The 22,974-nt window shown below is 54.0% G+C and overlaps 6 protein-coding genes across 6 annotated transcripts; 2 read left to right on the forward strand and 4 right to left on the reverse strand.

Annotated features, from left to right (window-relative positions):
- Positions 1-1,726: 1,726 nt before the first annotated feature.
- On the reverse strand, positions 1,727-2,547 carry HMPREF1541_01270 (uncharacterized protein; the record flags this gene model as incomplete). Its single annotated transcript, XM_008713570.1, has 2 exons — positions 1,727-2,250; positions 2,376-2,547. The coding sequence occupies 2 exons, from the start codon at positions 2,545-2,547 to the stop codon at positions 1,727-1,729; spliced, it is 696 nt and encodes a 231-aa protein (XP_008711792.1).
- A 1,390-nt stretch (positions 2,548-3,937) lies between these two features.
- On the reverse strand, positions 3,938-11,337 carry HMPREF1541_01271 (uncharacterized protein; the record flags this gene model as incomplete). Its single annotated transcript, XM_008713571.1, has 2 exons — positions 3,938-11,163; positions 11,211-11,337. The coding sequence occupies 2 exons, from the start codon at positions 11,335-11,337 to the stop codon at positions 3,938-3,940; spliced, it is 7,353 nt and encodes a 2,450-aa protein (XP_008711793.1).
- Positions 11,338-12,158: 821 nt separating this feature from the next.
- HMPREF1541_01272 (uncharacterized protein) lies at positions 12,159-14,409 on the reverse strand (the record flags this gene model as incomplete). Its single annotated transcript, XM_008713572.1, has 4 exons — positions 12,159-12,461; positions 12,512-12,832; positions 12,878-13,577; positions 13,622-14,409. The coding sequence occupies 4 exons, from the start codon at positions 14,407-14,409 to the stop codon at positions 12,159-12,161; spliced, it is 2,112 nt and encodes a 703-aa protein (XP_008711794.1).
- A 283-nt stretch (positions 14,410-14,692) lies between these two features.
- On the forward strand, positions 14,693-17,017 carry HMPREF1541_01273 (uncharacterized protein; the record flags this gene model as incomplete). Its single annotated transcript, XM_008713573.1, has 1 exon — positions 14,693-17,017. The coding sequence occupies one exon, from the start codon at positions 14,693-14,695 to the stop codon at positions 17,015-17,017; it is 2,325 nt and encodes a 774-aa protein (XP_008711795.1).
- A 51-nt stretch (positions 17,018-17,068) lies between these two features.
- Positions 17,069-19,162, reverse strand: HMPREF1541_01274 (uncharacterized protein; the record flags this gene model as incomplete). Its single annotated transcript, XM_008713574.1, has 1 exon — positions 17,069-19,162. The coding sequence occupies one exon, from the start codon at positions 19,160-19,162 to the stop codon at positions 17,069-17,071; it is 2,094 nt and encodes a 697-aa protein (XP_008711796.1).
- A 1,739-nt stretch (positions 19,163-20,901) lies between these two features.
- On the forward strand, positions 20,902-22,803 carry HMPREF1541_01275 (uncharacterized protein; the record flags this gene model as incomplete). The annotated part of the gene is made up of 3 exons (XM_008713575.1): positions 20,902-21,654; positions 21,702-22,181; positions 22,231-22,803. The coding sequence occupies 3 exons, from the start codon at positions 20,902-20,904 to the stop codon at positions 22,801-22,803; spliced, it is 1,806 nt and encodes a 601-aa protein (XP_008711797.1).
- Positions 22,804-22,974: the final 171 nt, after the last annotated feature.

The following is a 22,974-nucleotide window of genomic DNA, read 5'->3' on the forward strand; positions in this document are numbered from 1 at the left end:
CACTACTGTGCCAGCTCAGTATCAAGGAGCGCTGCCTGTTGCCTCGCCCTCCCATGTGGGGGCTGTCATGAGTTCCCATATATCACGCAGTACCCGTCCATGCCTGGCGGCACATGCTGAGTCCATCTTCCGAATCTTCTACAACACCCCTCGATTACCTTATTCACCATCCCCTCGGCTTCCGAGCAGTGCCGTGTTAGGCTGCATGTGACGCCGTGCCCGGTGTCTCTGCACAACGAGCCTCACCTGTCTAGCGGACATATTATATTTGGGTCGATTTCGCATACTGCACTTCCTCTGATGTGATCTCGAGACATTGCCAAACAGCTATGGTTTGCGATCTGCCTTCCTCATGACAACGGACAAAGCCTCGCACACGATCCAACTCTACTTGCTGGCCAACAACGCCTCCACTCGCCTGCAGACCGAAGCCCATCGCCCGGACTGTCACCTCCGCCGCATGGTCCTCCACGCGAACATGCTAGATCACCTTACAACTGAAATCGACGCCATAGAACATGCCATCGACATCAGTCTCAAAATCCCTGTCCAGGCGGCAAAGCCAGGCAAAGGCCACCGGCCCGTCGTCACCGTCACAAAAGCCACTGCTGCATAGAGTCGCTGCCTTCATCTTCCATGGAACATATCATGCTCCTCCTCCTAGAGATGGGCGGGAGCGGTCACGAAGCAGCAGTAGCGCTGCGACCTTGAACAAGGTCAGTCCGACCACTTCGCGCGAATCCAGATCTTCTCGGGCTTCCTCACGCCGATGAGTGGCCCACATCGCAACCCGGCCCTTTCAGCAATTATCGCACAGACTACACGAGCCTCGCCCTCCTTGCATTGGTTGTGGGATTGGATGAAGGATCGGGAGTATTCAAACCTCGGAATCCGTTTCTGAGGGCCTTGGCTCGGCTCGGCGTCTGCTGGTTCCGACCTCGTACCAGACCGAGCTCCGCTAGTACACTGGAGCACATCACACCTTTCTTCGGACGAGTCGGATGAGCGATGGATTTTTCCACAGGGAAACATCTGCCGCGGGTTCTTTACATCGAGAAGCAATATGTTTTCAGCCTCGATGGTCCCATCTGCGGGGTTGAGTGTCACATGCTCGCTTACTCGTCAGGTGTTGACGACAGATGAATAACAGACATGTTCTGGAAGGCTAGTTTAACCCTGCTCTGCCTTAAAGAAGCAATGCACTAGCCTACCATCACCCATGCTTATATGCACTGCACATCGCCCCTCGCGGATATTATGCTGGTGCATAATGGATTGCTCGTTCAAGCTAAACGATTATGCGGGCTTCGACCGAGGGTTCCACCACCGCACCTCTCGGCACGGCAGCAAGGCGTTCCGGCCTACAAAAACGCCATCGACCCATCATCATTGATAGCCTTTGACACAATGCCCATCTGCACCTATTGGATTTCCGGTTGACAGATGTCTGATCAACTGCACAATCGCGATGGGGAATCAGAAGAGGAAGAAATGAGACCCGGTAGGCACGTACCGAAACTCGATAACCTCGGAATGATATGCCATATCCATTATGTTATGGGAATAAAAAAACACCTCAATATCATCCGTGCCATTGATATGTGCACATCGAAAGTAATCCACCCCGTCTAGAACGAGGACGTCCACAGCGGACGTACAAAGCCTCAACGCCGTGTCCAATATCCAACACTGGAATTACACACACACACTCACTCACTTTCCCGCCTCACGCCGACCCTTGCGCCACCGCGGGCGCCACACACTGCACGCCCAAGTCCAACAACCATGCCGCGGTATTGAACTCGGCAAACACCGTCTCCACCACCAACTTATCCTGCCCCAAGCCCGTGTTCCCCGGCACCAGCACGAAATCCACAATGCCGTTGACGGGATACGTGTTACTCCCGATCCCGCTGGCGGTCCAGCGCCAGCTGACCTTGAGATCACTGCACAACTGGCCCTGATTGCCGCCGTACCAGCTGTTCCCGCCGCGCACGCCACCGGACGGGTTGCTGGCCGTGCCGTTCCAGTAGCCGCCGACGTAGACGTCCGTGGTGGTCAGGACGGGGATGGGCGGGGTGGAGAATTGGGAGGCGACGAAGCCGTCGCGGCCGGGGGGGAAGGAGGGTTGGCCGAGGGGCCGGGAGGCGAGGCTGTTGATGCTGTCGCTGTAGACGGTGAAGTTGGAGGCGAGGATGCGGGCGGCGGTGGCGTTGAAGGTGGCGCTGCCGGGGGAGGTGAGGAGGAGGGCTGTTGGGGGCGGGGGTGTTAGTAAGTGGTTCGGCGCGGTTCTTGCGTTGGGGATTGAGGTGGGACGCCGTGAAGCATGGGCGAATGTTCCGTCATGGAGATGATGCAGAAGGAGAGGTACGTACTGTATCCGTTGATCAGGTCATCGATGTTGTCCTGCGATAGACCGCACGCCCACTGGCCCGGTCCGCCGTTCGAGCCGCCAAGCCCGAGCAGGTCACGCTTGTCGCTCACCGCCGCGGCGGTGGCGGTTGAGACGGCCAGTAGCGCCGCTGAGAGGGTTGCGGCGAACTTCATTGTGCTGTTTGGTTTGGTTTGCTTGCTGAGGGAGCCTGGATTCTGGAGAAAAAGAGAGTGACTATACCAAAAAAATCAAACTAAAACGAAGGTGCTGGGTGAGCTGGTGGTGACGGCAAGGGTTGGAAATGGGATGGCGGCGTACGGAACCGGAGGACGTTCAAAAGGCCTTGCGCGGTACTTGTTCCAAGCAAAGATTCTTGGGATGATTGTTGTGATCGGAGCGGCGCGCAGTCCAGGAATGTGGATATTTGGTTTGATGGGGGATGGGAAATGGGAGGGGAGTCCTTTTGGGATATTGGGGTATGTATATCAGTTTCACGTTGAACTTCGTTGATGTCGTAACGTCCTGCGTGGATGTGTATTGGAAAGGATGGCTTGACTAGCTACTGCTCGTAAGTGGTGATGTCGTGGTACCTGTATATACAGGGAAGGGCCTGGGGGGTTGGATGGTAGAATCACGGAGGTGGCTGGGGTAAATTTCGAATAGAGGCATGTTTTGGGCGAGAGTTCAAGTGTCAACATGTTGCTGACGACATGAGTTGTCCGATCCTTGCAAGGCTCGACGTATCGGTCCTGTTGTGGTGGCTGGAGGTAGACAATGTGCCGTGAACCTTTGTATGCGTCAACTTACTTCGGCAAGGCCAGCCATTGAACAACGTCTTTGACTCTAAGACATCCGGGCATAGTACAAGGGAGGGGCGGGCGGAAATGGGACGGCATGCCAAAGTCAATGACTGCTGTTGGTAGGAAGAGGTTGGCCGCCTGAACCGTAAGTCCCCGATTGGCCTGGTCGGGAAACCTCTTACCCTTTCGGGGCTGCGCCAGGCACGAGGAGAGGAGGACCTGTAGAGTATGGGTGTTCAGCATTGCTTGTGTCAGATGTCGTTGGTTAGGATTTCGAGTACTGGCTGGGACACTGGGAGGATGGTCGCTTGGTACGGAGCGATCACCAACGGGCTGGTATGTCGCATAGGCTCAAGACGTTGCGCGCTCCACTAGAAGTCCACTAGAAGTACCATGGACCATGAATGATCATGGCGGATTGGGACACGCGTCTGCTCGACTTGTCCGGAGTTCGTCTTGGATAGCGGTGATCCTGTCCTCTTTAGAGGAAAGGCAGACCAGGGCTACATGCTTTGGGAAGTTGGCACGGAATGCAAAATTAGCAAGCAACAACAACACGAGCATTCGCGCCATTCTCTGGCGCTGTTCTCGATTCCTCAAGGCTAAACCTTGGTCAATATCGCTGCAGCTGGTTTCTCCCATTACCCATTCCTTGATCATACATAGGACATCCACTGCTAACCTCGATCATGAATGCCCCATATTCCTTGCCTGTCCAAGTTCCATGGCGCGTGCAGACGCCACTCGCTGATGCGTGATACCATTACCAAAAGCTGCACCATCCAATGTAATGCTGACACAGATTCTCCACCTTGGTCGCTTGCTCAATGAGCTTCTCCACTTGCTCATTCACCCCCAGACCACTGGCTTCCTGTAATGCCATTTCTCCCGTTATGGGTCCATTTCCATTCACCTGTCCGTTCGTCTGGCCGTGGCCATTGACGCCAACCGTCGCTGCTGCTGCACTGTTGCTGCCAGGGGTGAAGTCCTTGCCCGTCAGCTTATCCTTGATGCGCGCCAAGACCTGCAGCGCCCGAGCGTTCTGTACTTCACGCTCTTGAGCATTGCCGCCTTCACTGGCTTGGTTGAGGAGACTACCGCCTGTGATCGCTGGATCAATGATGGAACTGCGGCGTGCGCGCCGTCCGGGAGGCGCGCCAACCTGACTCTGCGCCATCGGGTTCTCACGTGCATGCTCGATCGGGCTGCGCTCCTCCTCACCCAAGCCGCGACCACCCGGCACGTTGACAATGCTAGCACGGCGTTCCGAACGGAAGTGGGGCCGAGGTGGCGACTCGCGAGTGTTGAGACGCCAATTGAGGAGCGGATCGTGAATGAACGCTTCCAGTACAGCCAGAAGTGATTCTTTATTCTCCCGAATAACGCGCATCGTGTTCTCGCACGTGATGCGGAAGGATCCTTCAATGTTGCTGACTTCCATGGCAAAGGTCAACATGCGCGTCAGCCGGAAAGGAACTCGTTCGGGATATTTCTCGCGGTGCATCGCCACTTCAAAACAGTCGCCAAAATCAATGTGAATAATCTTGCCAGTCACTCGATCAAGCATCAAGTTCGAAGGGTGACGGTCACCGAGACCGAGGATGTATCCGACCATGCTCATAACAGCCAACGAGCGAGTATAGTTGGTCCGACGCTCTAACCAGGCCTCGGAGCTCTTAGACTTCAGCCATAGCACGCGGTACAGGTCTTTTCCGGTGGTGTTGTCCATCGCGTATCCGAAGACTTCGACTTTTTGCATCAGAGTCAGATTATCGTAGTCTGGAGCCATCTGCAGCATAATACGGTGCTCGATGTTGAGAAGGATGCGACGCGATTCACGATATTCTTTGATAAGATTGTGCAAGGTGTCCGAGTTCGGCACCCACCCAATAAGTCCGGAGCTCTGCGACAGAGGAATGGCGGGAAAGCGTTGGATGCTGAGATGTCGCTTGAAGCTCTCGGTATCTGAGTTCAGGAGAGTATTGACCAGACCGAAGAGTTGCATGACACGCTCGTCCTGTCGGATATCCTCGTGGCCTTTGAGGAGGAAGGCGTACGTTACGCCATCGGAGCCCTTCAGAGTCATCTTGCGAGGTCGCTGTTTCGATGGAATCACCGTGAGGACGTGGTCAAAGTGGACAATCTTCGTAACTGGCTTGCCTGCTTGGTAGAGACCGGGCACCGCAAGATCTAGATCGTGCGCGTCTTTCAGTCGAGGTGAGACATATTTCAGATCAAGACTGATTAGCTGTGGCAACTGTCGAGCAATCTTCCGGAAGACGGAATAGTACAAGTCCCAGGCCTGATTGAGGTCTCCGAGCTCGCCATTGCGTCGGTAGGTATTGCAGAAGCTTCGAGCCTCGGACAGGTCGTGACCGAAAGCTTGGGCGAACGAGATTTCTCGAAGAGTCTCAGGGCCTCGATCGAGTAAGGCGTGCAACGGCTCCAGGGTCGCAAACATGCCTTCTGTATCGTGATCACCGAAGTACAGTCGCGAAGCCTCCTCCAAACCTTCGTGCCAAAGCTCATGCCATAGCACTGCAACGCGGATCAGTTCATGGCTGACAAGGTCGGCCTGCTCGACCAATATGGGACTATGCACACGCATATTGTCCATGATCTGCGTGGCATAGTTGGCACGACGGGCCGCAGCAGACTTCATCGCAACTGTCAATGGATAGACCAGAGCCTGAGGGTGAGCTTTGCCAACCTCGCCGAGCAAGCGGTGGACCGAACCACGGATGCGGCTATTTGGCACATTGATTCGAGCAATAAGTTGCGGGATAACCTCAAGCCAGACGTTGATTGGCACCTCTGAATAGCCCTCAATGATTGCCTGATTAACCTCAGCATGGCCGCCATGAGCGAACCAAAGAGTGAGTAATCTCAGTGTGTCTTGAAGTGAGCTGTTCTTAGACAGCTTGATGGACTGGAAGAAACCTCTGACTGCAGGCACAACGTGGCTGTGGACAGCTTGCTCCGGTAGTTGGCGATTACGGTCCGGGTCGCTATGCGACGCCATGTTTGTCACCACATCAAAGTTGGCAAGGGCGTATGCATGCCACGCCTTGTACCAACCTTTGTTAAAGCGCGTCGCCTCCTCGTACGAGTATAGAATCTCATTGGCAGCGTCTCTTGCTGCTGAGCTGGTCCAATCTGACCGAAGCACGTAAGATTGCCACTGGCCTTGTCGGCGATAGCATTTAGCCAGGAGTATGCCGAGGCGATCGACGTTTTCCTCCTCGCGCTGGCGTACAAGAATCTCATGAGCCGCGCCTTCTAGCCCATTCGAACCATTGTGTTGGTTATTGGGTAGAGCCAACCGAGTCCGACGTTGCTGATATTGGTCAGCCTTGCGTTGAGTAAAGTCTTTCAGAGCCGCGAGAGCCTCAGATTTATTGCCAGTAGCCCAAATGAACTTCAAACGGGCATAGGCGACTGCAGGAGGCGCAATGTCGTTATTGTCGGTGACACCGCCGAGGCTGATGAGCGATCGTTCGGCAAGGCCAATACGCTCTGACTTCCGGCACAGGTTGGCAAATTTGATCCAGATATCCGGGTTCTCTTCAGGCCGCAAGACCAGAGCTCGGACTTTCAGCATGCGCTGCCAAACCTCAACATTTGCTTGGCAGCCCAGAAGACGCCGGTTCCAGAGCTCCTTGAGCGATTCCTTCTTTTCTGGATTGTCTTCTTGCTTGTAGGAGATGATCTCTTCAAGCTCAGCCAGCATTTGGGTTCTAACCACAACACTGTAAGCCCGATTGTACGACTCGCCGATGGTGGCGGTTAGCTCGGAGTTGAGGGCCTCGCGCGCTCGGAAGATGAACCTATCAGCATCATCGAAATTGTTTCGCTGGATCGACAGAATAGCGCCGAAGAAAGCTCGATCAGGAGAGCTGTCCTTCATGACACTGATGTAATCATCCATACGGTCCCACTCACCACGACCCCATGCGGCAGCCGCCGCGAGTGCAGACATATCGCGACGGTGTTCTTGACTGGCGTAATTCCACTGCTCGCGTGCGATATCGGACAGCATCTTCCATTCGCCAAGAGCGTGCAAGCAGCGCATCTTACCCATAACAAGGTTGAAGTTTTCGGGCTCGAGTGCTTCTTTCTTTTGATAAGCAGCAAGAGCTTCTTCCCATCGATGCAAGCGCTCGAACCAGACTTCCTTCAGCTCTACTTCGCCGAAAGCTTGGGCGCGACGCAGAATGCCAATAGCAGCGTCCGACTGTTGGAGTTGGTTGTTGATAGAGATCAAAGCCTCAACACTTTGGCTGTTCTGGTCCTGCTCAAATTCTAGCTCTTTGTAATGTAGCGCTTTAGCAAATGCGTGGCACTTCGCTGCATACCGGCCTAGGGTCCGAATGTCGATTGGTAGCGACTTGTCATCGTGCTCCATGAATTCCGCCAGGTTTAGTAGTGTCTGCAGGATATCTGGTGGGATGTTGGTCGAAGTCAGGGCCTTCTCGATAGAACGAATTAGCTCTTCTTGATACTGATCGTACAATTCAGTCCAGCATGACACGAAGGCCGAGTTGAACAGATCTCGCGCCAGGGGCTGATATACGCCCGCAAGGCTAGCGCAAGCTCTCAGGGCATGAGATGGAGACTCTTTGAGCAGCTCCACGCTGAACCGCCGCATCCACTCTTGCCAGTCCTCCTTGGTAGATTTTTGCGATGTATCCCATGCATTTTTCAGATGCTGCTGATTGACCGGCAAGCGCATTGATGTGATGTTCATGTAGGAGGTGTCTTCAGACACACCGCCGTACTGTTCGTCAGGATACAGGTCAACAGGCAAGGGCTTGCCAGACTTCAGGTTGTCGATGAGCTTCTGATATCGTTCAGAGTTAATTTGACCACTCTTTGTGGCTCGCTCGATAAGCGGAAGGTAGTGTACAAAGTCATGGCCAAGATGATAAATTAGAGCGCAGACGCAATCCAATGCAGCAGCTTTCAGCGAGCGCTCCGAAGAGTTGGTAGTAACCTTTTCGGAGGAGCCCAAGATCTTAGCCAGGGGATGCAGCATCAGTGAAGCGAAGTCGGTTAGATTGACAACCCGCGACAATTTAGCGAGAGTATCTATAGCTTGTCGTCTGGCATTAGCCGGAGCAGCCGTATTCTCGAACATGCCCACGATTGCAGGGATGATCATGTGCATGTATTCTTCCCCACTGGCGCCGAATACTAGGAAGGTCTGTAGCATGCGGATCGATGATTCTCGACGGGGCTCGGTATCGTTCTCGATCACTCCTAGCATCAAGGGTAGAAGGCCTGCGAGATACCTCTTGAACTCGCCTTCGAGTGATTTGGAGATCGCCTCGATGAGCATGAGTATGGTTGATTGCACCTGTCTGTTGATATTCCAAAACTCCCGCATTACCGGAATGATGTCCGGAAGGAAGACTCGAATATGCTGGCGCACAATATTGACAAGAATCGCAAGTTGGTTAAAGTAATTGTCCAGGCGAGTAACATGGGAACTGCGAATAACCGTCAAGAAGCCAGGGATGATCTGTCCGAGATATGGCACACACTTCATCCCGATGGTCTTGAAAATCGTCACTATCGCATCAATGACCGCGCTATGATATTGCACAAGGGTGGAGTCGGCGAGGATGTTCTGCATGAGAGTGTTGATAACCACAGTGGGATAGTAGTCCTCGCTAGAAGGTGTCAAACCCTGCATGATCAGGGCCACATCTGAGACAGGCTGGACCTCGGTCTTGCTTTGGTTCTCAGCAGCCGATTCCGTCAACTGCTGGTACTCGTATGGGTCAAGGGCACCCAGTACGCCAACCAGTTTGATGGCATCTGTACGGAGCTTCTCGTGAGCTTCTGTCTTGATGATGTTGATCAAGATACCCAGCAGCTCGGGGTACTGTCTATATGGCTCAATGACATAGCCAGAGTTGACCGCAAGCTTGCTGAGCGTCTGCATAGCGGCATCGCGCTTGTCGTGAGAGCCTAGATCCTGTAAGGCCTGAAGGATTATGGGCATGAGTTGGGGTATATGCGTCTTCATCTCCGGACCGCCAACCTTGGTAAGGTCGCCTAGAGCCGTGAGCGTAGTAGAAGCTACACCGGGATTGGTATCTCCTGCCTTGGGTAGAAGCGCGGACACCATGGGCTCAACATAAGTTCGCACTAGAGGAGTGGCGTTATTGACGAACAAGCTGATCAGCTTGGCACTGTCTTCCTTCTGCTTGGCGGTGTTGGAGTAACCGAGCCCGGTCAAGAGATTGACGAGTAGCTTGCGTAAAGGAGGGAAGACGTATGCCGGGTTGACTGTGGTCAGACGGCCAATGATGCCGACAGATTCCTCGCGGACCGAAAAGACCTCATCATTGACGGCAAGAAATAGACAACGGATGTTGTCAGGTCTAGCAAGGTGTTTGTCAAAGCGCTCACCCAGGGCATGCAAGACTTGGGTTCTGATGTTGGCATCAGAGTCACCGACAGCCATGGTGAGTAACTTGTCAACGACTTCACCGACCACTAAGATGGCATTGTTCCCCTTCTGGTTGAGAATCGGATCGCGAATGAAAAGCTGAGAACAGGTGATCGCAGCGGCCAGCCGGATCTCTGGATTGTCATGGGTCGCATAACGAAGCGTCACATCTCGAACAAATTCGTTGAGGATGTGGCCCGAGAAGTCGAAATGACCCAGAGTGACAAGAGCTAGGCGGAGCTCTGAATCCCGATATTCAGCGGGAAGACCGCCATAATCCTTGGCGAATGAAGGTAGTGGTGGGATCCGTGTTGGTGGGCAGCCAAGGGGTCGATATGGGGTCTTTAGCAGAATCAAGCTGAGAAGATCGAGCAGTTTATCCTGGATGGTACTGCGAATGGGTGGGATATGGTGGGCCATCTCCCGTAAGGCCTCCTCTAGAGGAGGCGTCAGGCCACAAGCAAAGATCGGATCCAAGAGCGCCTCCATGTATTTGCTGAGAGTCTGACCAACAGCCTGAGCGAGCATACTGATACACTTGAACATCGGACCATCATCAACAGCCGCTCGATTCTTAGTCTTTGCGCTGAGAGATTCGCGGATGTAGAGGATGATGCCATCGAGATAAGTTGCGATCGCACTCCCAACAGCTTGTGCAATTAGTCCGATTGCCAGGAACGCTTGATTTCTCTCCAGACTCTTCTTAAGTTGTGTTTGAAGGTAGATCATGAATTTGTGCAGATACTGATTGATGAATTCAATCGGGGCGTATTTGGCGAGGATGGGGATAGTCTGAACAATCTGAGAACGAATGCGTGGATCCTTGTGATCTTTCAATCGAATGATGAGTTCGCAGACGTTTCGGTAGAAGTCATGCATAAACATGTTGCCCTGCTCCAAGAGCTGCTTCAAGATGAGAAGCGCTCCTAGCATTTCGTCGACATTTTGCGAGCGTAAGCCGTCGAGGGCTTTGGTGTAGATCTTTGAGAACCATTGCGCCTGAAACTGTTGGTCGCGAGCGATCATGACCCCAAAGCAGGCACTGACGGCCTCAGCGGCGATTTCTCGAATGATGTCTCGGGGGTCTCGAAGCGCATGCCAGATCAATTCGAATATCTGGGGAATGAATCCATATACGAGTGTTGGAGAATTCTTTGCCAGTTCGCGAATGAGGAGAACAGCAGCGAGCTTGCGGGATTCTTGCTTGGTGTCTGGCTGCAGCCATTCAAAGGCGGAAGTCATTTCAGCCTCGACAAGTTCCGCTGTGAACGCCCCTCCCGGTCGCGCCAGGTGACCGAGTGCGCGGCTCGCCGCATCGAGGACTGCGGGGTCATTGCTCTTCAACGCAGCGCGCAAATAATTCGAATACTTTGATACTTTGGACGCAGCGTCGATGGCCTCGCAGTCGATTAGTCTGTCAAGAGCAAATATGCCTCCGACCTTGTCAGTGCCTTCCGGGGCTTGTACGATGAGTCCTGAGATGCGGGAGGTGATGCGGTCGTAGAAGGCGCTGAAGCGCTCCGGTGCCCATTCTAGATCGCTGTCAGTTTATGTATCTTGAAATCGCCAGTTCACTTACCGCGTGAATAAAGTACGACAAGGTCACGTAGGTCGTTAGCCGCTCTGGACTTTGTCTCGAGGTTTTTGGAGCGAAGGTCCGCGAAGATGCGCTCACTCAGGTCTGCACCCTGACCCTGCAACGCCATTCTGCTGGGTCATCTCCCCTAGCAGGAGGCAATTGCGGGAGAATCAAGCGGCAGACAGGTATTGTGGTGCTACAGACTGGTAGCGATGCATGTTCAAGGTTAACGTTGGGCTACGATGCGGAGAAGGTCAACTAGCTGCGGTGGAGCCTGGGATTCACGGCCAAGCCTTTTGTCTTGGCAGAAGGCAGCAGCCACGTGCAAATGGTCATGTGTGAAGATGGCATGGGGAGAGAGGGAGACGTGGCCGGTAATCACGCACTGAGCAAAGAAGTGTAAAGGAGAGATCATATGCTTGGTGTGAACAAGTCATGAAAGCCAAGCCATTGAAACTTACCGCATCGAATATCGGATAGCACCTCCCAATGAGCAATTGCCGCATGAATTTCCTATATCTATTCTCCCCGAAAGGTTGCTTGTAGCAAGCCTAGCGATGAGAAAGGCACAGAAGTTGCGCTGCTTCAAGGAAGCAAGGCCACTGCAGCGCCAGGATAATAATGTTTCTGATATGCACCAGGCGAGCATTCAAGCGTCGTAACTGCGCACGGCTGAGCCGACACGAACAGGAGCGACCCAGCTGAGACCATCGGTGACTTATGACTGCGGCATATCAGCAACCGAGAACTACGCAAGGCCATCGGCAATCTTTGTCTGCACGAGGCTTGCGGTCCATTGGACAATAAAAGATCTGAATGTTTTGGGATTATGCAAAGTTACCCATGCATTTTCATCTCTGCTCTGATAGCAGGTGCAAAGGGTTTTCGACCGCGGGCTGATCGTAATGGTGCGAGGCGGCAGGTGACGCCCTATCAATGTGAGTGGAATCATGCCTTGCTCTTCTTCTTTTTCTTCTTCTTTCGAGCTTTCTCGGCAGTGTTCTTTTCCTTTAGCTTCTTCTGCAACACTGCCTCAACTTCAACATGCATAGCAGTTCCATCTGCATACCCGCCAATTCGGACTGCTTCTGCAACTGAGATTGTTTCACCAAGCTTCTTCGCAAGATCGGGTCTTGCATCCTTCAGACGTGCTGCTCGGTTCTCGGCCTTCGAAAGCTTCTTCTGTGGTTCGGCATCATCCATCGTCAGCAGCGACTTGGCATTGGTGGCCACTTTCGACGGCCCTCGGGTCTAACTCTTAGTGATTGGAGTCCTTTGGACTGCGCACTGCGAGAACTTACGGACTTGGTCTTGACGGGTGGTTTTCGCTCTTCTGCTTCCCGGCCTGTAAGACCGAAATAGAGACTACGAAGCTTCTCGCGTTGTTCCTCGTACGCCGTGAAATTGCCGCCAACAAGGTTTTCCAGGAAACATATCTCGGTGTCGCCTTCTTCAAATGAAGTCAAGCGCTCCTGCAATATGTCGTAGGCCCGGGCGAACGAGTCGAATATTTCCTCGATCAAACGTGTCCCTCCAGAAATGTTGTTCTCGGGTCGATTCGGGTCAATGATAGTCAGGCGATTGCGCTTCTCGTTGCTGAATAGTAGAGGTTTGTAGAGATCCTGCTGAAGCGTTAGTGAGCCGTTGTCGACGGATTTGAAACGTACCTTGTCAAGATAGCCTGGTGGATCCATCCTGATGGCCACATGTTGGCGGTCCAGCAAATTTCCGTATAGATTGAAGAACTCAACAAGCAATTGACCAAGGTTGGTTGTGGTGTCAGCGCCCGGCATGTGCTGCAAGAGGCTGGTCACAAGACAAATAATCGAGAACCCGCCCAACCCTCCGGTAGCGACATCGTTCAAGCCTCGGATCATGAGGAACTGTTTGATGACCGACACAATGACTGGCATGGCAGGGTATTCCACTTTCCAGGTCTGAAAAGTTTCATTCGCAATGACGCCGGAGTCGTTATCGAATGAGAGATCTACCCTCAACCCGCTGCGTGCTTCGATGAACTTGACGATGGGAACCTTGGCGAACGGAATGACAACAACAGATCCTGGACGAGCAATGTTCTGATTCCGTAAAAGACTGGCAAATCGGTCTAGTAATCTCTTCGGTGGCTTGAAAGCGATGCCATTCTTTCCCACATTCCCAGGTCTGAAGGACCGAGTGAAATAGACGAGATCCATATCTCCCACTGGTAGATAGAGGCCAGCAGCATAGGAACCAAACGCTTTGAGCTCTCCAGGTTCGATACGATTGAAAGCAAATGACAGCCGCTGGAGGACATCTGCGCGAACTTCTCGTTCGTACTCCTGAGGCTTCACCCACTCGTAAAAATCAATCACCTCTTTGTGTAGGCTACCACAGTCAGTATTGTGGTTACAGAATGGAGACACACTTACGCTATGCCGGGCGGGTCGCCATCGGCTCGTGGTTCGTACCAGGGAATCGCGCTGGACTTCTCCAGCGGCGCCCACTCTGGCAGGACAAGCTTGTCAGGGGGTAGGTAGCCGCCAGGTGGTCGAGGCATGGCTTCATCGTGGCCACGCTTTCGCTTGCCGAGATGCTCGCCGGCAGAACCATCGATCTGTCCGGTGCTGGTCGTCTGTGGCTGGGGGGCGGCGAAGGGTGAGTCATCCCCAAAGTCGAATGAGATGAAGTCTTCGGCCTCTGTTACAGCAGTTCTGTCTTTGTCTTGCGATATCTTCGCCTTGCGAATCAATTTGAGGACGTCTGTTCGTTTGCCTGAACCTTCGGCGGCGGGAGGCAGAGCTGTGTACGGGTCGGGGTTTGACCATTTGGAGGCGGGAACTGCAGCTGGGCTGTCTGAAGCCGAAGTCTTGACCTTTTTCGCTGGCTGCTCTTCGTCATCTGACTCTGACATGGCATCCTCATCGCTATCGGTGAGTTCATCCACACTGCGGAACTTATCGGTGGCCGCAGGGTCTCGTAGCATCTGCTCGCCAGCGCCATGTGCCTGGCTCAGAAGGGGACGTGAAGCAGTTCTGCGTGCAGACCTATAGTTCGGCCCGTATTGACGATTCTTGTTGTTTCCGTTCTGGCCGTAGCGACCGCGGGGGTTGGCTGGCTTTCTAACTCCATCGAAGGCGAACATTGACTCGCGCACAGACTCTGGTATGGGAGGCGGTGGGCCACCATACCCGAAGTTCGGGCGGTAACTGTCACGCATTCCTTGCATACTCTATGCCGTAGGACGGATGACTTGCAAGTTGTTGGACTGTTCAACTGCGATGACGGCACATTGAAGCGAAATTCTGCGATTGCGGAAGGCGTAGCCTTGGCATCCCGCGTGGGGATATAAGCCTACTATGTCCGACAGTCGCGACTCTGATCCAACTCCAGGCTGAGCACCGAGGATCATTGCACAGCAATAACGACTGTGGCCGACAGGCGGTTGGTACCAGCCGGGCTAGGAGTACCAGAGCGGGCAACAAAGACTTCGTCTGCCCGCCATGTCCTCGTTTCCGAATACTGCCAGCAAGCTGAGCGCCCCAACCAAGAAATCGATATTCGAGCGGCAGAAAGAAGAGACCGAGGCAAAGAAGGCGCGAGAGAGAGCCGAGACAGCGGCGGTATACGAAGAGTTTATCAAGAGCTTTGATGATGAGGCACCCTCTGCACCCATCAGTAGAGGCCGTCCTCCTGGTGGCCTGGGAATGGGGTCGGCGCCAGGTCCCGGAAAGAGACACTTTACGAGCAGTGGAATGAAGAGTGGTCCAGGGAGTTTAGGACCAAGTCCATCTGCGCCAAAGAGCGGACCAGGCAGCCTTGGCCCTACTTTTGGCAAGAAGCGGCCCTTCGACGATTTCTCCGGCCGGCGAGATCGCGATCGCAAGTACGGCTATGAGGAGCGACAAAGTACCGAGGAACGAACAAGTATTGGAAAGGATGAGCCAGATCACCTGGACGAAGAAGAAAAAGCCGCACGTCCAACACTACATCTATCATCTCTCCCTCCCGGAACTTCCCCCACGGTTGTCAAAGCTCTGTTTGCGCATTCACCTCTCGTTGTCGAAAATGTTCGAATCATTCCAGGCTCGACAGCCGATAGGAAGTCTATGTCTGCTATCGTCACCCTAGCAGCCGAGACGGCTGCCACCGACATCGATACAGTGGTATCTCACCTGCAGAACAAATATCTTGGGTTCGGCTTCAAACTCTCTCTGTCTCGCCACCTGTCTTCTGCGGCTCTCATCGGAGCAGGGAACATCAGTGCTCCCGGTTCGAACCTTGCAAGTCTACCATTTGGGGCGAAACCCATTCAGCAACAAACCTCTCTTTCAAGAGCACCTCCTCCTGGACAAGGTCGCGGCTTCGCTCCACCCACATCATACACGTCATCAGTCCCTTACGGCGGTAGGCCACAGTCACAGGTTCTAGTGCAACCTCCGACCGACTTGAAGCAGCTCAAGCTTATCCATAAGACTCTCGAGGCGTTGTTGACCTATGGTCCAGAATTTGAGGCGCTCTTGATGTCACGTCCTCAAATTCAGCGAGAGGAGCAGTGGTCATGGATATGGAATCCGCAATCGCAAGGAGGTGTTTATTACCGATGGCGCCTTTGGCAGATTCTGACCGACACTGAAAGCCGCGGTAGTCAGTCTACATTCGGTGCCAGGCAAAACGGTGATGTGCTCTTTGAGGGGCAGAGCCTGTGGGTCCCTCCCACCGAGGGCCTTAGGTTTCAATTCACCACCCAACTAGAAGAATTCGTTAGCGATGATGACTACAATTCCTCTGATGAGGAAGGTGATGAGGATGGGGCTGGTATCTCCAGGAGGCACAATGATCACAATGTGCCTGGCATGAACCAAGACACTAACGATCTAAATGATGGCCCTGGATATCTGAATCCGCTCGCCAAAGCCAAGCTTATACATCTGCTTTCACGACTACCAGAGGTAAATACCAAGCTTAGGAAGGGTGACATCGCCCGAGTGACAGGATTCGCAATCGAGCAAGCCGGAGCTGGCGCAGATGAAGTGGCAGCATTGATCACTCGCAATGTAGTGCAGCCATTCAGTCAGCAGCGAAAGAACGAAGACAAGGACGACGACGACGATTCCGCGACACCTACCAACACGGAGCAGGGTCAGAAGGACACATCTGCGGCGAGCCTAGTTGGTCTCTATGTCATTTCGGATATTCTTTCGTCGTCCGCATCCGCCGGTGTCAGACATGCTTGGCGTTATCGACAGCTCTTTGAAGTAGCGATCGCTCAACAGAAGGTTTTTGAGAAACTGGGCCGTATAGATAGAGATCTCAACTGGGGCAAGCTAAAGGCGGAGAAGTGGAAGCGGAGTGTCCATAACCTCCTACAATTATGGGAGGGCTGGTGCGTTTTCCCGCAAGCCAGCCACGACGAAATGGTGGAGCATTTCAGCAACCCTCCCCTATCACGAGAGGAGCAGAAGAAACTCGATGAAGAGGAGAGGCGAAAAGGTGAGGAGGAGACCCAGCGGAGGAAGTCGGGCTTGAACAAGTGGCGAAGCGTTGAAGCGGAGGATGAAGGCGACGCGGTCATGGGCGATGCTGGTGTCGACGGCCAAGTAATGGTTGACGACGAAGACGAGGATGAAGATATGAACGTCGACGAGACCACGCTTATCGATGATGCTATCGATGGCATCCCTCTTGCCGACAGTAGCGATGAGGAGATGGCGGAGGACACACCTGAGGTGTCAAAGCCGAGCACATCGGCGTCACCGGCGGTTGTCACGTCCAGCAGACGACAGCGCCCTAAAGCGACAGACATGTTCGCCGACGAATCCTCATGATACCCCAAATACATCCTATTTCAATGACCACCACTCTCTTCCCCAGTTTCCTCAGCTCCCCCCATCAACATAATAACTCAAACTATAGTTCAACCACCTACACTGCTCCACATCCACAAACCCGCCCGACCTGGCCGGCCAGTCCAGAAACCTCACCGGCCCTGCCTCCCCCTGCACAGCTCCCCATGAGCCCTGCGTCCTCACCGCCTCCAGCGTCTTCGCATACGCCGCGCCCCTCACCCGCAACGCTTCCTCCCTCATATTCGGCTGCCCACTCCTCACAAACTCGGCAAAATACCCACTCGTCAACTGCAAGCTCCACAGATCCGTCTCGTCGCGCAAGGGCCGGCCGTAGAAATTGCCAAAGATCCAGTCGCCCGTGCTGCCGTGCAACTTGAAGTAGGGGGCGTGCGGGTTTCCGTTGGGATAGTTGGGGGAGCGCGGGCCCTGAATCAGCTCCGGGGAGAGGTTGTTGGGGTTGTAGCCGTCGATGCTGCGCTCGAACTGGTAGTAGTAGGTGGCGGGGAAGGTGTGGGTGACGGCGCCGGCGTAGACGGTGGCCTGGTCGATGCAGCGGAAGGTGTTGTCGGTGGCGACGCGTTGGGTGACGTTGAAGGCGTCGAGGGTGAGGTTTCCGGACGAGTAAAAGGGGAAGAGGCCGGAGGCGATGATGGCGTCGGCGGCGCTGGCGTTGATGGAGAGGCCGGTTTGCAGGCCTTCGGAGAGGTTGGCGACGGGGGTGGGGGAGAGGGTGGAGAAGGAGGCGCCGTCGTTGGCGGCGACGCCGAACATGATGGGCACGTATGCGGAGGTGCCGTTGCGGGCGGTGACGTCGAGTTTGGGGGTGGTGACGATGGTGCCGTCTTGCACGACGTAGCGGGGGATGTCGTTGCCGGAGATGAGAGTGGTTGCGTTGGCGGTGCGGAGGCATGCGATTTGTTGGGTGGTGCTGCCGGAGGTGCAATTGGTCGCGTTGAGGACTGGGAACCCTCCGCGGGTATAGGACTCGTTGATTGTGAGGTAGGATGAGTAGGTGGTTCCGTAGTTGCCGTCAAGCCCGAGATCGACGCCGCCACCCAGGTTGGAATCAGCTTGTGCGCCTTGAAAGAGGCCAATGGCGGGGGGACTTCCCAGCAAGGTGCGCACAGAGCCTGCGCCGGCAGAGCTGCCAGCGATGGTGATTCTCTTGGGATCACCGCCAAACTTGGCGATGTTGGCTACAGTCCACTTCAGAGCATTGATCTGGTCGCCGATACCATAGTTGCCTTTGATGGGAGAATCTGGGATGGCAAGGAAACCGAGCGTGGAAAGGCGATAATTGATGGTTACAACCACGATATCCTCTCTGGAAGCCAAATTGCCGCCATCAGTGCCCGGATCAGCACCGGTGCCACCGGTGAAGCCTCCGCCATGGATCCAGAAGTATACCGGTCTAAGGTTATTGCTTGATCCGGCCTTCGGAATGTACGGTGTCTGGATATTCAGAAATAGACAATCCTCGCTTCCTCCGCCGCCTTGCAAGCATTGCGAGCCGTATGCGGTGGCATTAATGGTCTCACCGGTACCGGAATAGACCTTGGAATACTCAAATCGCTCGGGTGTGTTTGCGTAACGAATACCGGCAAACCGGAATGACTTCTGGTTATGGTAGCCTATGTAGGTGTTCCCAGCGGCGGCTACTGTCACAAGGTTTGATGCGCTAGCAGTCGAATTCGGTGGCTGAGTTTCTCGGTCAGACTGAGTACAAAGGACTGGGAGGTTTCGTTGAGCCGAATTGCTAGCGGCATATGAGAGACTCTGGTCTTGCAATGTAACGACGGCATTGTCGACCAAGTAGGCCGGTCCAGTCCCGTATGTGTAATCAAGGTACGCCAGCGTGTCGGTGAAGTCTGTAGTGTAATTCTGAATGGTGGCTTGGGTCAAGAGTGACTCGTTGATTGCCCCACAGGCGGTCTGCGCGTTGCGTGCGGGCATGGGATCCAAGATGATAGCGCTGACATGGTTTGAATCATCCGAGGCGTTCAGATTGTTCTGGTAGATGAGAGTCAGGGAACTCTGACTGTTGCAGACTGCATGGCTTGATCCTGGATATGCCGAAGCCACTGCTGCCACGAGAAGGACCACGGCCAGGGAAGGTACCGACATGATGCTAGATCTCAGCCTTGCGAAACGTCCTGACGGACTGCCCGGTTCCGGGACCGGAGCAGCTATTATATCCTCCATTGTCGTTGAGTCTGTCTACAATGACCACCCCATCGTCAATCTCGCTAACGACACCTTCAGCCTGTTAGACCTTTCAAAGTTCGATCTTGAGTACCTGCCTTCCTGTTTTGGGAGCTCAGAGGGCTCGGACAGATGGGTGACCAGGGCTTTCTCCATGTCATGAGCTCATTTCGCGTAGCCGGCAGTTAAGCGATTGTCTTGCAATGCTTGATACTCGGCTTGGAGCAGATCACCAGGGACTGCCGTAGAATGTACATGAACAGGGTTTATAGACCCGGGCTTGATTTAGGCTAATATTAGTAGACAGTCTGGAAAGCGGCAAAAATGGAGATGAACTCACGATTTGCGGGGAAGGGTTGACTCGCTCCAGGATCATGGAGAACTGGCATTGCGGGCAGAAATGTGTACCTAGAGGCAGAACCCTTCTGGCAGACCTAGCTGAGCTTGATGTCTGGAAGTGTATGGACGCTGCAGGTCTGTCCTTAGGGATTTCAGCAACATCAGAATCGGTGGACTGTGTTTTCGACAAGCATTTGTGAGACAAGGGTTCGATCAAAATTCGGTGTCTGACTGAACACAAGGCTCTGCCGTGTCCCGGTCCTAGGTTGAGTTGTTATAAAACGTGGCGCCTATTGAATGACCATGGGACCATCAGCCATGAAGGCTGGTCTGTCACAGATCTCAAGCTTGGACCTCGGAGCAATGGTAGAGACGGACCGGTCTATATACTTATTCGCAGCGGGGCAGTTTTTCAATGGCAATTGCATCTCTAGCTGGGGGTTGACACCACTCCTCAAATTGCTGGACGATTTTTGTGATCAGAAAGTACCGACGTGGTTTGCGGCGGAGTTTATTGTTTTGAACCATGTTGGCCGCCAAGTGGAAAGTATGCCACCAGAGCTAGGATGGTCTCGTTGTGCGGCGCGATGAAAGCGTGTGGCTACGCGCTTTTAACGAAAGGGGTGGACGAGAAGCACCGCCGACGTGATGCCCTCGATACAAACTGCTCGGCTCGGGCAAACTCGGCTCCGAGACAACAGTAGCCACAACACTTCTCAGTTTCAAAGTATCTAATTATTTGACATTTACAAACTGTTATTGAATTGGCTCGGCCGTCGAGAACGACCAGACGAAATAAGTCCTTGCAAGGTCTCCCGCATTGCTCAGGTAAGGACGACACGTAGAGCACCGTCTTTGCCTGAGCTGGACATCTCTGGATACATGACCGTGTCGCAGTGATGACAGCTTCCCATGCTGCGCTCGAGCTGTGGCTCAAGAGACTACGGAGCTATTGAAAGCCACACTGTCCATGTGTACAGGTTCAATTTCCCCAGACTCGCCGCCGATCTTGACGATTGGTGCGGTCGATCCCGAGAGCTTGTTTTCAACTCAATCGCCGGAACCGTCCCTGGATTACAGAGTACAGGTACTTCCACCTCCCTCACCCCTCTTACGTGGCGGGTCTGGAGCAGCCGAATCCTCTGTCAACGTCAAGATGGCCATAAGTTCGCGCAAACTTGGTCATATGGCCACCGGCCGACTAGGGCCGCGGTTATGCCTGACAAGCATGGATAAGGAGGGCGAAAGCCTCCCAGTGCCCTCTTCTTCTCCCCCGTCTTCATGGTCTGTCCTTCCAAACCCGTCACTCCTTACTTGGCACCATGTCGCGCCGTTCATTCCTTTATCTAGCTCTCTTGGCTCCTGTGACCACCTTCGCAGCGACACTTTCTGCTCGGACAGATAGCCCAGATCTCCCAATCGCAGACCCCCTCCCAGCTGGTTGGTCCTATTCGGGATGCTTTGTCGACAGCGTATCGAGCCGCAGCCTGGACTCAGCATTCCTCCAAGACGATGACCAGATGACTGGTGTGGAGTGTATGCAGTTTTGTGCTTCCAATGGCTATCCATATGCTGGCATCGAGTACATGCAGGAATGCTACTGTGGCACCGCGCAGCCTACCAATGGTCCCACGACTGGCTGCAATATGGGCTGTCGAGGGAATGCCTCGGAGGCCTGTGGTGGCCAGGATCGTATCACTGTCTACGAGAACCCCGGACTCACCCCACACGTCTATCCGGGGGATTCGTGTTGGAAACCTCAAGGTTGCTACACCGATTCTACAAATGCCCGTACATTCGAGCGTAGGGTCGCGAGTGGCGACGGCGATGTCCAGACCTGTCTCAATCAGTGCAAAGGCCAGGGATTTTCATGGACCGGACTTGAGTACGGCTCTGAATGCTGGTGTGGCAATGCTCTCGCCATCACTGCCCAGTCCACCACAGATGGCTGTGACATGACTTGCCAGAATGCTCCTTCGGAGTACTGCGGCGGCAAGGATTCGCTGAATGCGTATCAATTGGACTCTTCTTGTAGCGCTGGCATCATCACTACCACAACATCAAGTACCACGACTGTAAGTTATCTCCGATGTGTTCGGATGATGATATACTGACTATTTAGACAACTACAACTTCTCCGACAACGACAACGGCCACATCGGATACAATCACTACCACTATCACTTCCGACACAACCACTACGACTGAAATTACCCCAACCACACCTTCGACTACTACTACAACAACTACGACCACGCCTTCAATTACTACTACGACCACCACCTCACCCACCACCACCACCACCACGACTTCGTCCACAACTACCACAACCACAATCACTACGACCACCACTCCTTCAATCATCACAACTACAACTTTAACCAAGCCTCCGACCACCACCACCACCACCAAGCCTTCAACCACTACTACACCTAATGCTCAATGGTCAGGTGTTCCATCCATGCCTGGCACAACGTCAAAGAGCCCTTCTGCCATCACAACCACAATAACCATGAAGTCAACGACAAAAGCGACCACCAGCTCCATTTCTACCAAGCCAAGCACCACCTCATGCACCACCACATTCAAAACGAGCATCAAGGTAAGCATCACCCTCCACCGGCCCCTTCGCCAGCACTAACTCTCGCCAGCCCATCCCATCCTCCACCTGCAAGCCCACCCTCCCCTCCAGCCTCATCACCAACGGCGGCTTCGAAACCGGCCTCTCCCCCTGGCTCACCAGCAGCAGCAGCGCCACCGGCTACATCTGCAACAAGACCGGCGCCTACGAAGGCTGCTCCATCTTCATCATCACTCCCTCTTCCTCCTCCTCTACCTCCCACACCTACACTCTCACCTCCAACGCCAGCATCCCTCCTACTACCACCACCGCCCTGAGCCTAACCCTCTACATCGGCCGGCGCACCGCTTCCATCCCCCCAGTTTCCAACCCGACCATCACCGTCTCCATCAGCGGCACCAGCTGGTCCAAGTCCTTCACCGCCTGTTCCGGCAGCAGCTGCAACCTTTCGGGCGCAAACGGCACGGTATGGAAGAAAGTGACGGCGAATGTGTCGCTGCCGCCGCCGGCGTCCAGGGCGGCCTCGAAGAATGCGGCCGCGCTGGTAATTACCGTTTCGTGGCCGAGCACGACTGTTGGGAAGTGCAATTCCAAGGGCTATGGAGAGGATGATGTGTTGATTGATGGTGTCGGCTTTGCGTGAGGAGTGCTGCTGCTGTTGCTGCTACTGCTGCTCATTTCGAGTCGCGAGGTTAGAAAGGACGTGCGTGCGTGCGTGAGTGAGTGAGTGAGTGAGTGAGTGAGTGAGTGAGTGAGTGAGTGAGTGAGTGAGTGAGTGAGTGAGTGAGTGAGTGAGTGAGTGAGTGAGTGAGTG

Source organism: Cyphellophora europaea (assembly GCF_000365145.1).
Source record: "Cyphellophora europaea CBS 101466 unplaced genomic scaffold supercont1.1, whole genome shotgun sequence".
In the NCBI taxonomy this organism is placed as follows: Eukaryota; Fungi; Ascomycota; class Eurotiomycetes; order Chaetothyriales; family Cyphellophoraceae; genus Cyphellophora; species Cyphellophora europaea.